Source organism: Halichoerus grypus, chromosome 8 (assembly GCF_964656455.1).
Source record: "Halichoerus grypus chromosome 8, mHalGry1.hap1.1, whole genome shotgun sequence".
NCBI lineage: Eukaryota > Metazoa > Chordata > Mammalia > Carnivora > Phocidae > Halichoerus > Halichoerus grypus.
The window spans coordinates 1,117,616-1,132,923 of NC_135719.1; the positions used below are offsets into that span (position 1 = coordinate 1,117,616).

Consider the following 15,308-nt stretch of genomic DNA (forward strand, 5'->3'; position numbering starts at 1 on the left):
AGAATTAGCAGGTGGCCCGTCGGAGCACCTTTCCAAGCGGGCGTGACCAGGGAGGCCACGGTGCCGTGGGCTTCCACATTTCCTGGGAAATCTCAGACCTGATCCACGTGTATCAACAGGCTCTACTCATTCTTGTGACATTTTGTGGAACTTTTGGTTTGGTGTGTTTAACTTTTCCATCAGGATGGATTAACGTAGCTTTTCCTTCTATTTCGAAGTAAGGTTCATTATTATTACTGTGTGCGGATTACAAATAGCACACGTCAGAATTTTAGAAAGGATGGGAAATTGTAAGGAGCACATAACATTCCCCATAACACATAAGAACACAGGGTGAATGGGAAGGGGCACTGGGAACGTTCTGGATCTTTCCAAGGGTTTTGGTTACTGCACAGGCATGCACATTTATCAAAGCTTCAGCAAATGCACACTGAAGATTTGTGCATGAGGATCTGATGTTCAAAGGAAAGCCATAAGCAATTATTGACCAAGGTTAATGATAAGCATGATGAAATGTTCAGATGTCTGCAATTTACTTCAAAGTATGTTAAAAAAAGTAAGGTGGCTCGATGAAGGATGGATAGATAGGTATGTGAGGAACCAAATATAGTAAAATGTTAGTGGTACAATCCAGATGGCGGGTATACAGGTATTTGCTATGAAATTCTTTCAACTTTGCTCTATGTTTGAAAATTTGCATCATAAAATACTGAGGAACAAAGATTACTATTCAGGAAAAAATCCGTATTTACCCTCCAAACATAACCACCAATAATATTTTAGTGTACATTATTTTCTTTAATTTTCATTTCCAAGAATGTATAACTTTCTGTAATTCAGAACTTCTTGCTTAAAACATTTTTCAAGGCAACTGGGTGGCTCAGTCGTTAAACGTCTGCCTTCGGCTCGGGTCATGATCCCGGGGTCCTGGGATGGAGCCCCACATAGGGCTCCCTGCTCGGCGGGAAGCCCGCTTCTCTCTCTCCTCCCTGCTTGTGCTCTCTCACTGTCTCTCTATCAAATAAATAAATAAAATCTTTAAAAAAAAAGCATTTATTTTCATTTTTCTCACTCAGGATTGTAGCATAGTTTGTGTGTGTCTGTGTGTCCTAAAAAGTCTTCAATGTGTCATTTTTAAATGAAGGTATAATTTACATGCGGGAAAACTCACACACGTGAGCACATGGTTCCATGAGTCTTGAGAGACGCTGGCAGGCAGGGAAGCCCCCCTCTGCCGGCTCACACCCAGCCCCCGAGGCCACAGGTATGTTTTCCAGAAGGTCATCGAAGTGGCGTCCCAGCGCACACAGCCCGTGACTCTGGCTTCCTTCTTTCAAGCACAGTGCCTGTGGGCTCCGTCCACATCCTTGTTTGTACACTAGTTTGTTCCTTTTTTTTTTTTAAAGAGATTTATTTATTTGAGAGAGAGAGTGGGGATGGGGCAGGGGCAGAGGGAGAGGGAAAAAATCTCCAGCAGACTCCCTGCTGAGCACAGAGCCCGACGTGGGGCTCAATCTCACGACCCTGGATCGGGACCTGAGCCGAAACAAAGAGTCGGATGCTCCACGGACTGAGCCCCTCAGAGGGCCCAGTTTGTTCCTTTTTATTGATGGGTCATATTCCTTCGTAAGGACGTGCATTGCTATCGTTTTAATGCTTGTGGGAAGTCGTTGCATAATCATTGCATGTTTTATTTATGCATCCCTTGGTTATCTGGATATTTAAGATGTTTTATTTTTTCACTCTTACAAACGCCATCACAGCAAACATCTTTATACATAAATCACTGTCATCAATTCCTGGGAAGGGAATTACGAAGTCGTAAGCTGACAACACATTTTTCAATTAAGAAGGTTCTCCTTGCATGTCTTTATGTGGTTCGTAACAAGCTTGGCTCACAACCCCACCAGTGTTTATGACCTCCCTCCACTTTTCGATGTCGTCACTATAGGACGGACTGGAAGACTACGCGAGCCTCTGACGTCCGAAGTCATGGAGACTAACCAGGACACTTCCCTCTTCTTGATGAAGATCTTGGAGGAGCTGGACAGCAAGCAAAGCACCGTCTCCTACCAGGATCTGTGCAAGTCCCTGTGCGCCCGCTTTGACCTGTCGCAGCTCGCCAAGCTGAGAAGCGTGCTCTTCTACACGGCTTGTCTCGACCCCAACTTCCCAGCCACGCTATTCAAAGACAAGATGAAATGCGCCATGAACAACCAGCAGTCCAAGAAGATCATGGTGGCCGCGGACATCGTGACGATATTCAACCTGATCCAAACGAACGGGGGTGCCGCCAAGGAGAAGCTGCCCACCGGCCGGCAGAAGGTGCACAAGAAGGAGGCGTCCTTCGAGTCGTGCCGGTCGGACACAGAGGTGTGCACCGCTGCCGCGTGCGAGCCGCTGAACTGTGAGCTGAGCGAGAGGCCCTTCCACCGGGGCTACCCCGCCCGGCAGTCGTCCCAGGGCCGGAAGGCGGACCGCAAGGACTGCCTGCAGTTCGTGCCCGCCTCCGAGCCCAACTTCCTGCTGGGGGTCAGCAAAGAGCTGAAGAACCGTGCCGCCTCTCTGGACCGGCTGCAGGCCCTGGCCCCCTACTCCATCACCAGCCCCCAGCCCTGTGAGATGCAGAGAACCTACTTCCCCATGAACATCGAGAACGAGTCCATTTCGGATCAGGACTCCCTGCCCATCAGCCAGGGCATCAAGGAGACCTTCATTTCCAATGAGGAGCCGTTTGTGGTCCAGTCCTGTGTCCAGAAAAGGAACATCTTTAAAGATTTCCACAATCTGATGACCGTGTCCCCCAAGTTGGTTGGCCCCGCTAACAAGGCAGAGGCTGAGCATGGGGAGCCCCAGGGCCAGAAGGAGCCCCACAGGACTCCCTTCTTCAATCACAGCTTCGAGATGCCTTACCAAAGCCAGTACCTGAATCCCGTGTACTCCCCTGTGCCCGACAAGAGACGGGCGAAACACGAGAGCTTAGATGACCTTCAAGCCTCCACGTATTTTGGTCCCACGCCAGTGATGGGGACGCAGGACGCCAGGCGCTGTCCGGGGAGGCCAGGGAAGCAGACCCCTTGGCCGGCCAAAAGTTGGAGCCTGAACACCGAAGAAGTCCCTGACTTTGAACGGTCCTTCTTTAATAGAAATCCCTCCGAGGAGAAGCTGCTCTACCCAAATCCCAGCAGCCAGAACCCCAATTTCCCAACCCCAGACAGGCGCCCCACTTACCTGGTGCCAAAAGACCAACAGCCGATCCTTTCCGTTGGCTACACGGCAAAACCAAACGGGCTCAAGTCTAAAGAGATCTCGTCCCCTATTGACCTGGAGAAGCACGAGCCAGTCAAAAAGTTCAAAGACAAGAGCATCAGCTGTGCCAGTGGGCAGCTCAGCTCGGACACCAGCAGCGTGGGCACCCAGACGGAGCAGCACGGGCTAGAGCCCAAGAAGCGCAAAGATTTGTGCGCCACGGGGCAGACCAAGTACAGTGACCGGCACGCCATGAAGCAGTCAGATGACGACTCAGAAGTCGTCAGTGATGACATCAGTGACATCTTTCGATTCCTTGATGACATGAGTATCAGTGGCTCCACGGGGGTGATGCAGTCCTCCTGCTACAACAGCACGGGGTCCTTGTCTCAGGCTCACAAGTCCGACGGTGACAGTTCCCCCGAGCACAGCCTGACCAAAATCGCCAACGGGTTCCCCGGCAGCAAAGGAGAAAAGGGCAACCGGCCTGAAAACAGCCACCACTCGGAAGAGGAGCTGAAGACCAGCGTGTGCAGACTGGTACTCCGGATCGGCGAAATTGAACGGAAGCTCGAATCGCTGTCAGGGGTCCGTGAGGAAATCTCCCAGGTCCTGGGCAAGCTAAATAAGTTGGACCAGAAAATGCAGCAGCCTGAGAAGGTGAGCGTGCAGATTGACCTGAATTCCTTGACCAGCGAGGCTCCGTCTGATGAGAGCGCCTCCCCAAGGATGTTCCGCCCACACGACGGCCCCCGGGGGCCCAAGCTGGAGAACGCGGCCGACTGGTACTGCTCAGACGCCAGTGGAAGCAACAGCGAGAGCCTTCGAGTCAAGGCCTTAAAGAAGAACCTCTTCACCAGGCCGTCCTCCAGGTCCCTGACGGAGGAGAACAGCGCCACGGAGTCCAAGATCGCCAGCGCCTCTAACTCGCCCAGAGACTGGCACACCGTCACCTACACCAGCCGTGCGGGCCTCGGGGAGGAGGAGAGCAAGGACAGAGGCCCCGGGGAGAGTAACGACTGGCACCGCCGGTCGAAAGAGGTAATTTCCCCCACGCCCACAAAGCTGGGCGCTCGCGCTCTTGCAGCCCTGGTGCATGTCCCGGCCCCGCGCGTCACAGGAGTCAGGAAGGAGGAGGCCTTCCCTCCATGCGCCAGCTCTCCTGCAGATCTGGCGGGCTTTCCGTGTTAGCACAGGGGGGACGGCCCAGACGGATTGTCTGTCCTGCTGGCTCTGAGGGGTGCGTGCCGCCAGGCTGCCCGCGGGAGGAAGCGGGGTTTGGATACGGATGGGTGGCAGGGGCCAGATTCTCGTAGAATGGGGAGCATGGGGGAGAGGCGGGTGTTGCCAAGGATGACGGGGTGCGGGCCGAGGGAACGGGGATGCCTTCCACACGTGCGGGCTCAGGTGTCCCTTCCCTGTGCCCCGTGGATTCACGGTGCTCCTCTTTAAAAGTTCGAGTCTTTCCATGGTAAGATCGGTAGAGGATTAGTAGGAAAAGCCAGACAAATAAGGAAAATGTTCCCCAAGCCGCCCCTGAGGACAGCAGGTCCCGATAGAGCCCTTTCCTTTGCTTTGTTGCTGTTTTGCATCAGGGTTGTGTGTTTGGCACCGGCTTGAGTGCGTTTGCGTCTTGAGAGCTGGCCTCTCCCTGTCAGGTCCGAGTGAGCACACGCATGGGTGCTCGCGTCCCCTGCAGCGGGGTGACTCATGTCGGTGGCCCCCAGGGCTGCTCTTCGTCATTCTCCCCGGGGTTCCAGTGACACGGTTACTATGTGCTGCTTTCTCAGTTCCCTTCCCTGATTCTGAAGGTCAAGGGACAGACCGGAGGGCCCAGGGTCAGAGGGAGGGATGGCGGTGTGCGCTGCAGAAACGCAGAGCCACGCGGGGAGGCTGGCTTCCTCAGACGGTGCCAAGAAGGAGGAGCTTGGAAGATGGGCCTCTCAGCAGGTTTTCAGTGTCCAAAGTGGGGGAAAAGAGTAAATGAAATAAGTGATTTTTTTTCTGATCCCAAAGAATCATCTGCTGTCTGTGTTGGTGGCTGTTCTGTCCTTCTGCAGCCGCGGACGGCACATGGGGATGGAGAGAGGCCGGTGGACATGTGCTGGCCCAGTCCCCGGGCAGGTGCACACTCATGCTCACGCTCACACACGGCGTGGCCCAGTCCCCGTGCAGGTGCACACTTGTGCTCACGCTCACACATGGCGTGGCCCAGTCCCCGGGCAGGTGCACACTCATGCTCACGCTCACACACGGCGTGGCCCAGTCCCCGTGCAGGTGCACACTCATGCTCACGCTCACACACGGTGTGGCCCAGTCCCCGTGCAGGTGCACGCTCACGCTCACACATGGCGTGGCCCAGTCCCCGTGCAGGTGCACACTCATGCTCACGCTCACACATGGCGTGGCCCAGTCCCCGGGCAGGTGCACACTCATGCTCACGCTCACACACGGCGTGGCCCAGTCCCCGTGCAGGTGCACACTCATGCTCACGCTCACACACGGTGTGGCCCAGTCCCCGTGCAGGTGCACACTCATGCTCACGCTCACGCACGGCGTGGCCCAGTCCCCGTGCAGGTGCACACTCATGCTCACGCTCACACACGGCGTGGCCCATTCCCCGTGCAGGTGCACGCTCACGCTCACACATGGCGTGGCCCAGTCCCCGGGCAGGTGCACACTCATGCTCACGCTCACACATGGCGTGGCCCAGTCCCCGGGCAGGTGCACACTCATGCTCACGCTCACACACGGCGTGGCCCAGTCCCCGTGCAGGTGCACACTCATGCTCACGCTCACACACGGTGTGGCCCAGTCCCCGTGCAGGTGCACACTCATGCTCACGCTCACACACGGCGTGGCCCAGTCCCCGTGCAGGTGCACACTTGTGCTCACGCTCACACACGGCGTGGCCCAGTCCCCGTGCAGGTGCACAATTATGCTCACGCTCACACACGGCGTGGCCCAGTCCCCGTGCAGGTGCACACTCATGCTCACGCTCACGCACGGCGTGGCCCAGTCCCCGTGCAGGTGCACACTCATGCTCACGCTCACGCACGGCGTGGCCCAGTCCCCGTGCAGGTGCACACTCATGCTCACGCTCACGCACGGCGTGGCCCAGTTCCCGTGCAGGTGCACACTCATGCTCACGCTCACGCACGGCATGGCCCAGTCCCCGTGCAGGTGCACACTCATGCTCACGCTCACACATGGCGTGGCCCAGTCCCCGTGCAGGTGCACACTCATGCTCACGCTCACGCACGGCGTGGCCCAGTCCCCATGCAGGTGCACACTCATGCTCACGCTCACGCACGGCGTGGCCCAGTCCCCATGCAGGTGCACAATTATGCTCACGCTCACACACGGCGTGGCCCAGTCCCTGTGCAGGTGCACACTCATGCTCACGCTCACGCACGGCGTGGCCCAGTCCCCATGCAGGTGCACACTCATGCTCACGCTCACGCACGGCGTGGCCCAGTCCCCGTGCAGGTGCACACTCATGCTCACGCTCACGCACGGCGTGGCCCAGTTCCCGTGCAGGTGCACACTCATGCTCACGCTCACGCACGGCATGGCCCAGTCCCCGTGCAGGTGCACACTCATGCTCACGCTCACACATGGCGTGGCCCAGTCCCCGTGCAGGTGCACACTCATGCTCACGCTCACACACGGTGTGGCCCAGTCCCCTTGCAGGTGCACACTCACACTCGCACGGCACGGCTCACCACGCGCTCATGCATACCGCCCCTCTCAGGCGCCCTCCCCTCCTCCCTCCTTCCCTCCCTCCCCTCACGGTCCTGCTTTCCCCTTTTCTGCATCAGGAGCGGGGCTGCATGTGGTTGGTGGTAGTGATGGCGTGAGGGTTCAGTCCAGTGTAGGCTCAGGTCCTCATTACAAGCTGTTCCCGGAGAATGCCCCCCTGCGGCATACTTAGGGTGCGCGTGTAAATAAGGGTGTTCCACTGGCGGGCAGGCGCAGGGCCCGGGGATGCCGAGCTGCAGGCTGCCCGGTGCGCTGGGAAACCCCACAGCCTCTGTGCTGCCCGTTGGACCTCTCTGTGCCCTCCCCCCCAACAGGCGGACAGACAGTACGACATCCCCCCCCAGCACCGAATGCCCAAGCAGCCCAAAGACAGCTTCCTGGTGGAGCAGGTGTTCAGCCCGCACCCCTACCCCGCCTCCCTCAAAGCCCACCTGAAGAACAACCCTCTGTACACGGACATGCGGCTGACCGAGCTGGCGGAGGTGAAGCGGGGCCAGCCGTCCTGGACCATCGAGGAGTACACGAGGAACGCGGGCGACAAGGGCAAGCTGACTGCCCTGGACCTGCAGGTGAGTCTCGCGCTGTCCCCTGGGCGGGAGGGGGCGGTGGGGGGCTGGGGTGGGAGGCGGGGGAGAGGGTGAGAGGCGGGGGAGGGGGCGGCGGGGGGGTTGGGAGCCCGGCCGATGCAGGAAGGAACTGGGATGGCCAAGGCCAGCCTGCTCCCTCACCTTTCAGCTCCCCGGGCCCCTGCCACGGAATTCTGAACTTTAACAAGCCCCAGAGTGGATATTTTAAGGAGGGGAACGTGATCTGGCTTATACGTTTGTAATCATGTGACTGATGTATTTACTTTGGCCGCATGATTTGCTAACCGCGCCTTTAAGGCTCTGCCCCAAGTGCAGCTTCTCGTCTTTGCTCACAAGACCCGAGCCAAACTGTTTAATGAGATACAAGCTGATTTCTCCTTCCACATGTAGCACGTGGGATAAGCATATTTGTGGGAGCCAAGCTATGGACTAAGTTTCCATACGGAGCAGTCCCCAGGTAAGAGCCACCCCCGGGAGCTCTGTGAATGCCATCATGGCCGGCGGGCATGTGTTCTGTTCCCCACCTGCCGGGCTGGGGTTCGGTCCCCTCGTATGTGGGTGGGCAGCTCCACCTGCTTCCATTTGCACTGTGTCTGCCTGGGTCTCTGCGTCACCGCAGGGCCCGGGGGGCACCTGTCTCCACCCGCAGGATTAGCTCTGTGGGTGGTGGGGCCCAGCGGTGCCAGACCTCCAGGTCCCAGGATGACCATATCACTGCGGGGGCAGTGGGAGAGACGCCGGCGGGGGCTGGCTGGGGCCCGAAGCAGAGGGGGCTGAGGGGGCGCGGTGTGGCGGGAACAGACCTCACGGGTCCACAGCATGGGGCTCCAGTCCAGGATTTCTTTTGCTGCGGGACCCAGGACATGCACGCCTCTGCTTGTGCGTCCATCCCCTCACCCGTCCAGTGAGCACACGGCACTCCTCGCAGAGTCACTGTGAGGAATTTTGCAAAGAAGGTATTTAAAGTACCGGCGTTAGGTAGGCACCGAAAGGGATTCCAGGGGCCAATCCCATGATGCTGAGATCCGTCAGTCCAACTCTGCACGTGCTTTTCACGGCAGGCTGTGAGCACAAGGAAGGCACAGGGACGATTACGGTCACCTCCAGCTCCCCGATGAGGAGATCGAGAAGCTCGGGACTTGCCCGGGGTCGGACAAGTCTGAATTTGTGCTGGACCCCACCAACGGCCTGGGCCCTTTCTCCCGCGTTGCCGTTCCTGTTGGGGGGAGCATCCGGGAGCCTCATGTCCCCGCCGTGACTGCAATGCAGTGACATTTGTATATATTGGGCCCTGAGTGACAGCAGTTAGGGGAAGGGGCGGCTCCGGCCAGATCCTGACAGCGGGGTCTGTGGTGGCAGCCCCCCTCGCCCCTCCTGCATGCCACCTCCCGTCCTGACCTCATCCTGCTGGCTAGACCGGGATTGATTCCCGCAGGCGGGCCCTGTGCGGCTTTGCCGTGGGCGCCGTGGGCATCAGGCCCCGGGGTGTGAGTGGCCCCACCAGTGCGCGGCCTGGAAAGGGTCCGATTAACTGAACGAGTCGTAGATTGAGAAACATCGTCTGAGAGTGTGGGCGAAGGAGGTGCTCCTGGGTCCGCGTGATGTTAACGTCACAAGAAATCAAAGTAGGTCTTCAGATTAGAGAGCTGGGGGCGACATCCTCGGAAGTGCATCATGCACCCAAGCCGCGCAGAACAGAGCAGGAGGGAGCGGGGCTGGCGGCGGCCGGGCGTTTGCGGCGGAGCCCAGCGGCGTCGGGAGCGCGGGGAAGGCGGGGCGGCGGGCCTGATGTGCGCTCCTCTCCCTTCAGAAGCTCGGGCCCTCGACAGCACCCTAGCATCTGGAGAGTCTTCGCAGGGTCCCCTGGTGGCACGTGGGGCTCCCCGTCAGCGGCCCACTGGCGGGCGGATCGAGGGTGTGGGCTGGGTTTCCGCCGCCTGAGTCTGGTCACAACGAGGCCCCTCGCCTGTGTCCCTGGAAACCTTGGTGTCACCGCGCTCTTCGTTGTCACTAGAGCACTTGCTGAAAAAACTCAAGAAAAATCGTTTATTCCACAGGCTGACCCCCAGCCCGTTAAGGTACATATATGAAGAGAAGCCGATTTGCTTCTGTTTGAGCCGGAGGGAAGGTGACACCGGAACTGTGCTGTGTGCACGGCTCGCCTCCTTGGCGAGCTCGGGAAGAAGGGGCTGGAGCAGCCAGGTGGCCAGAGCCTGTCCTCAAGGTGCACGGCAGGGAGCAGGTCCACCAGCCCTTGCGGGTGGCCCCCCGCCGCCGCGGACCAGCCTCCCAGCCAAATATGCCCATCCTGGATCCGTCTGTCCGTCTGGCGTCCATGAGATTGCTGAAGGGCTTTCGTGGCTGCGGCCACACGTCCCGAGCGCCCACGGAGGGCAGAGCTTGCTGGGGAGGGAGCTCTGGCTCAAGCATACAGACGGGCATGTGTCCAAACACCGGGACCGGGTGGCTCCGGGGGGCCGCAGCTCCTGGGACCCAGGCGGAGGGCGCTGTCGTGGGGGCCCTTGCAAAGACGGAGCACCCCGCTCTTAAGGACTTTGCACGACCGAGAGAGTCCTGTTGCTCAGGATGGGCATCGGGTGGTCAGCGCTGCTTCTGAGATTGACCAGAGCCCGTAAATGTTCTGCCTTAGCGAGGGAGGGGGCCTAGAGTTCTAGCGACCCCTGAGCCCCACCCTTGCCATTATGCAGTGTTGCACAGAAAGTACTAGAACAGGGGTTGCAAAGGCGATGGTGACGGGTCTGGGCCTTGAGGGCTCTGGTGCTGGACTCCGCCACCATCTGCCAACAGCCGGACGGGGCTGTGATTCTGTGAAGCGTTATTTTGGATGGCAAGACTTGAATTTCCTCTAATGTTCACACAGCATGGAATAGTCCTCTTTGATTTTTGTCAACCACTTAAAAACGTAGAGACCATGCCCAGCCTGGGGGCTGTTCACGGGCAGGGGGCGGGGGCTGGACGTGGGGCCGCGGTCTGCCCACCAGTCTGGCCCGTCCGCAGCGGGCCCCAGCGGGAGGCAGACAGCACGCCCTGCGGGTGACAGCAGAGTGTTGGGGGGTGGCTGGTACGGTGCGGCGGGCAGGGTGAGAGCCCGGGGAGCATCCCCCAGGGAACCAGCCTCAGCGACGGGACACCCTCACCCTGGGATCTGAGGCCGAGGGAAGGGAGCTGTTTCTGCAACCCCCCGGGACCCACGGCTCTGAAGCAGGTGCCTGGTGGGAACCGAGAGAAGCCTCGTCCGCTGACCGGGGCCCCCTGGGTGGGTCCGTGGGGCCAGGCTCCCGGGGCACAGAGCACGGGGGAAAGAACAGGGGGCGCCCCTGGAAGGACAGGTGGCAATGAGTAACACAGGTTAGAATCACCAGTGTTCCCCCAGTGACGCGGGGCAACTCAGTTTTTTAGAAGACTTTTTGAAGGATTTGTTTTGTGAACCTGCGTGTGTGAGAGAGACTTTAATGTGCCCATGTTTCGAGCATTAAAGAAGCCGAGACAGTCTTCAAAATGGATATTTTGTTTGAGTTTCAAAGATTGAGGTGACCTCACTTGGGGAATTACGATGTGTTTGCTTTTATGTGACACTGTGCTATTAAATGCTTGCCGTAAAATGAGAATACTGCCTTTCGTGATGGGAAGAGATTGCAACCATCCCCGGGGAGCGGGCCCTGTGGGCAGGACAGGTTAAAGATGGCGTTTTCCCTGCAGACAGTGCATCGGTCTCAGGGAGACGGGAGACAGATGTCAGTGCGGCTTCCGCCCCTGGGGACGCAGCCCCGGGCACGGGGACAGCCTGCGCGGGTCTGTAGACCTTGACCCTGAGCAGGGGCCTGACCTGCTCAGACAAGTGTTTGAAATGGAAATATTTTATATTTTGTTTGAACTGCTTATCTGGGAGGTGCCTTTGATTCTTCAGTAGGCGCTTTGGTGAGGAGCTGGGGACGGAATCAGAGCGAGAGGACAGCCTTGCTTCGAAGGGCTCTGCTCTCAGGGGCTGCCGGGGGGCTATTGCTCGGGGACGTTCGCTGCCCCTCTAGCCGCGGGGCCAGTCTGTGCTTGGTGGCAGCCCCGTTGGTCCCAGCCCTCATTTGCTTGCTTGCAGAGAGGAGACCGTGGTTTCCCCGTGTCAGGACCCTTAGCACTTGGGCAGCAAGGGCGGGGCAGGTGCGATCCACAGTGCGTAGGAGCTCGGGGCCTCGCCAGCGCACCTCAGCCCGGGCCGGCGGCGGTGGATGTCGCGGTCGGCCCTGACGGCCAGCTTGGGGAACGGGGTTTTACTGTGTCTCTAACATCTTCTCTTCACTTCTAGACGCAGGAATCTTTAAACCCAAACCACTTAGAATACTGGATGGAAGATATTTATACCCCAGGCTACGACTCATTGCTAAAGCGTAAGGAAGCCGAGTTCAGACGAGCCAAGGTCTGCAAGATCGCTGCCCTGATCGCCGCCGCCACGTGCACAGTCATCCTCGTGATCGTCGTGCCCATCTGCACAATGAAATCATGAGCCTGGGGCCGCCGGGCAGCGGGGCACAGCCCGTGACTGCCGGCGCCCCCCTCCGTGGCGGGAGGGCTCGGGGCGGTGGAGTAGGGATGGGGTCCCGGAGGCTCTCTGCCAATGTGTTGTTGCTCTTCAGAAAGTGCACATTCTCCAGAGGAATCTGCCCTCCTGCTGGCTTTGACTTCATGACACTCGGAGGCATTCGGGGAGGTGCGATATGGTTTCCCACCAAAAGAACGTACTGGGTACCAGTAGATACAAATTGAATTCTAAGAAAAAAAAAAAGGAAATTAATTGAATTCTTTCCGTTTTAGTGAAGTTTCATGGTGGGGAATATATTATACAGAAGATATTTAGTACCTGCCTGCTTGGGGAAGTTAAGGGAGATAGCAAGACGAGAAGGAAAAAAGATGAGTTCTGTTTTCCTTCACGTCCTCAGACCACTGCAGGTAAAGTAACAGGTGTCGTGCCCACAAAGGATGTTGCTTCTCTGTTGACTTTCATCAAGGGCTACTGACTTTTCATTCTTGCCCTTCTGTCATCATTACGATCTTCACTGCAGATCTTCACGGAACATTCTGGACCTTCCCCCTTGTGCACAGGGTAGGAAGGAGCTGAACTGCCCAATCGGGTGTGGCACGGAGTGTGCTTCCTCTGCTTACTAGGCTGAGGTACTCAGGCCAGGAGACCTTCCTGTCCCCACCCCGAGGCATGGGGGGAGAGCTGCTTGCCAACAGAGTGAGGCCAGTTCTTTGAAAATCACGGCCACCTGAAGGGTCTCCCATGCTCGCTTTGGTGTGTGGCTCCACTCCTTGGTCTTCTCTCTCCTGGTGGCCCCGGATGTTCTGCTTCTCACCCCCGAGTTGAAGAGTTTGGAACATGTCCTTGGGCCTTGAAGAGTAGAGACAGTGGCTGAACTTTGACATTCTAACTGTAAGCGGTGGTTTCCACGTGCCCCTAACCCCAGCCGTTTCCGGTGGCTTTCATGGGATCTTGCAAGTTTGTCAATAATATGATAAAGGCACCGAGGTGTTCTTAACCACGGCGACACCAACTCCAGGGTTCTTGTCAGCAGCGCAAAAAAATTTCTCTATTTAACCGTTTATCAATCTATCTATATGTCTATCTAAACACCTAGTTTGGGGTTATTGTCTTCTCTATTAAATAACTTGAGAGCAAGGTTTCTCCAGCGTACAGAAAGCTGTTGTAACTCGATCAGATTTTGATTTCTGTTTCCACCTGTCGAATGGTGCTTTGACACAATTGGACAGAAAGAATCCTTCTTAGCATTTGATTCTAATGTCTCATTACAGGTCAAAGAAAAATGACAGATACTAGCTACCTTAATTCTTCTGAGAACAAGGTGGGTAGCAAGAATAATCTCTCTGGACGGTATAATAAATTCCTGAAAGAGAGGTTTGGGGTGCATCTCAGATTTTAAAGCAATAGGAGTCCAGCATCCATCCCAGAAACCTTCAAGTAATGCTTAGCTTGCTCTGTCTAATCCTATAGTTCCCCACACGGGGTAGTCAGAACATTTCATGCTGTCAACAAGTAAGGGACGGATGCTTTCATCTGTAGCGAGCCTTCATTTTTAGCGGTCTTTATGTTACCTGTTTCTATTCTCCTGTTTATGTATGGACTTTCAACTAGGTGACTGAAACTTAAGCCTTAGTATGAAGAACTGAGGATTTATAATTGAAAATTTATATATATATATATATACATATATATATATATTACTGTCTATTGTCAGAATTTTAGTCTTTTGGTGCTCTGTTCTGGGTTGGGTACACTAAATAAGGTTGTGTCTTTCATCCTAAAGGGGATACTAGATTCACACCTGCAAGAGTTGGGAGTCGCCATCCTAGCTTTCCTGCCAACCAGTGTGGCTCTGTGACACATTGTCCCTGTTACCACGGATTAAACCAGGAGAGCGTCAGAGATAGGTAGTTCCCAACGTCTTGCTCTATGATTTGCAGGGAAGTGGAGATACACTTACCCAGGATAAGAAAAACTTGGTCAGATCCCAAGCACTGCTCTCCTTGCCAGGTGGGACAGTGGAGGATGGGCCAAACTACTATTACCACTGCTCTTGGGTGCACCTGTTCCTAATGGGCCCTGCTTGAGCCATGTGTCTAGCTACCACCAGGGGAGCGTGACTGTAAGCCCCACCCCATGGGCGGAAGAGACAGGACTCTCTAGAATAATATTCTTCTACCCTTTTCATATCTGAGGAGGTAGCAGGGAAATTTCCTCTTGCTCTTAGTCCAGTGTAGCTAGAGTTCAACTCGACATCATTGCCACATAATGGACAAACACCCACACCTGCTGATGCCCTGGGAAACCAGACAACCCCAAAGGCAAGGGGTTTCCTATGGGAATGGGTTATCCCCAGCCTTATAGGATGGAGCATGGTGCCAAGTTATGAATCTTTGCTGTGGCTTGAAGCTGATGGATGCTCAGGGTCTTGGGATCTAGAGAAGGTGAAGTTCACGGTTGGGTCTTCTCTCTCCACTGACCCCAAGCTTGTGACAGCCTTCTTTCCCTGGATCCCAGATTCCTCCATCCCTGTATTTGCAGAACAGGGCACAACCAGAGTCTGGCTGGGAAGGAGACCTCTACCCATCCCTCTCATCTCCTGCTGCTATGAGCTCCTGGTGGGTGATGTGTGGACTGGCCGGTCTTCTGTGCTGGGCACCACCTTCTACAATGTTCTTCGGCATTTTCACACGAAGTACAATTTCTTATGCCCAGGCCTAAAATCTATCAAAATTCACTTCATTTCTCTTGCTTTTAAAAAATGAACAATCTGAAGATGTTGCTTAAGGGATGATGTTGAAATCTGATATCCTCAGTCCCTGGTTAAATTTCAGAATCATTCAGTTCCTCTTTTCTAGTCTGATTTGCTTTGAACACAGCCTTGCAGAAAAGCAAAAAAGTTCCCAGCTCAGTTTTCAGATGTGTTACAACACTAGCCCCTTCTTCAAACTGCAAATACAGTAAAGCAAATAATATTTCAAACACCCATTACTAGCCGATCATAAACTTAGTATTTTAGGGCATGCGGCTGTGTGATTGATATCCGCAAGGCTACTTTAGTAGATACGCGAACTCTCCCCTCTGTGCCCCGAGTCCTGATACCCTTACCAGAATCAAGGCAGGGCTGTTTTTGTTTACACTTGATCAATATAAGA

At 55.9% G+C, this 15,308-nt stretch overlaps 1 protein-coding gene across 2 annotated transcripts; it reads left to right on the forward strand.

Annotated features, from left to right (window-relative positions):
* Window positions 1-1,960: 1,960 nt before the first annotated feature.
* MINAR1 (membrane integral NOTCH2 associated receptor 1) lies at window positions 1,961-12,225 on the forward strand. 2 transcript variants are annotated; one of them, XR_004913338.2, is made up of 4 exons: window positions 1,961-4,290; window positions 7,326-7,580; window positions 7,989-8,055; window positions 11,920-12,014. XR_004913338.2 is itself a non-coding variant. In XM_036080023.2 (3 exons), the coding sequence occupies exons 1-3, from the start codon at window positions 1,993-1,995 to the stop codon at window positions 12,115-12,117; spliced, it is 2,751 nt and encodes a 916-aa protein (XP_035935916.1). In that variant the 5' UTR covers window positions 1,961-1,992; the 3' UTR covers window positions 12,118-12,225. The 2 variants fall into 2 exon arrangements, 1 of the variants encoding a protein (XP_035935916.1); XM_036080023.2 differs by lacking the exon at window positions 7,989-8,055 and having other exon boundaries at window positions 11,920-12,225.
* The last annotated feature ends 3,083 nt before the right edge of the window (window positions 12,226-15,308 follow it).

Excerpts from the sequence above, each read along its gene's own strand:
- MINAR1 (XM_036080023.2), top strand. The coding sequence starts at position 1,993 with ATGGAGACTAACCAGGACACTTCCCTCTTCTTGATGAAGATCTTGGAG. Across the intron at positions 4,291-7,325 it reads GGCACCGCCGGTCGAAAGAG|GCGGACAGACAGTACGACAT; the intron begins GTAATTTCCCCC and ends CCCCCCCAACAG. Across the intron at positions 7,581-11,919 it reads TGACTGCCCTGGACCTGCAG|ACGCAGGAATCTTTAAACCC; the intron begins GTGAGTCTCGCG and ends CTTCACTTCTAG.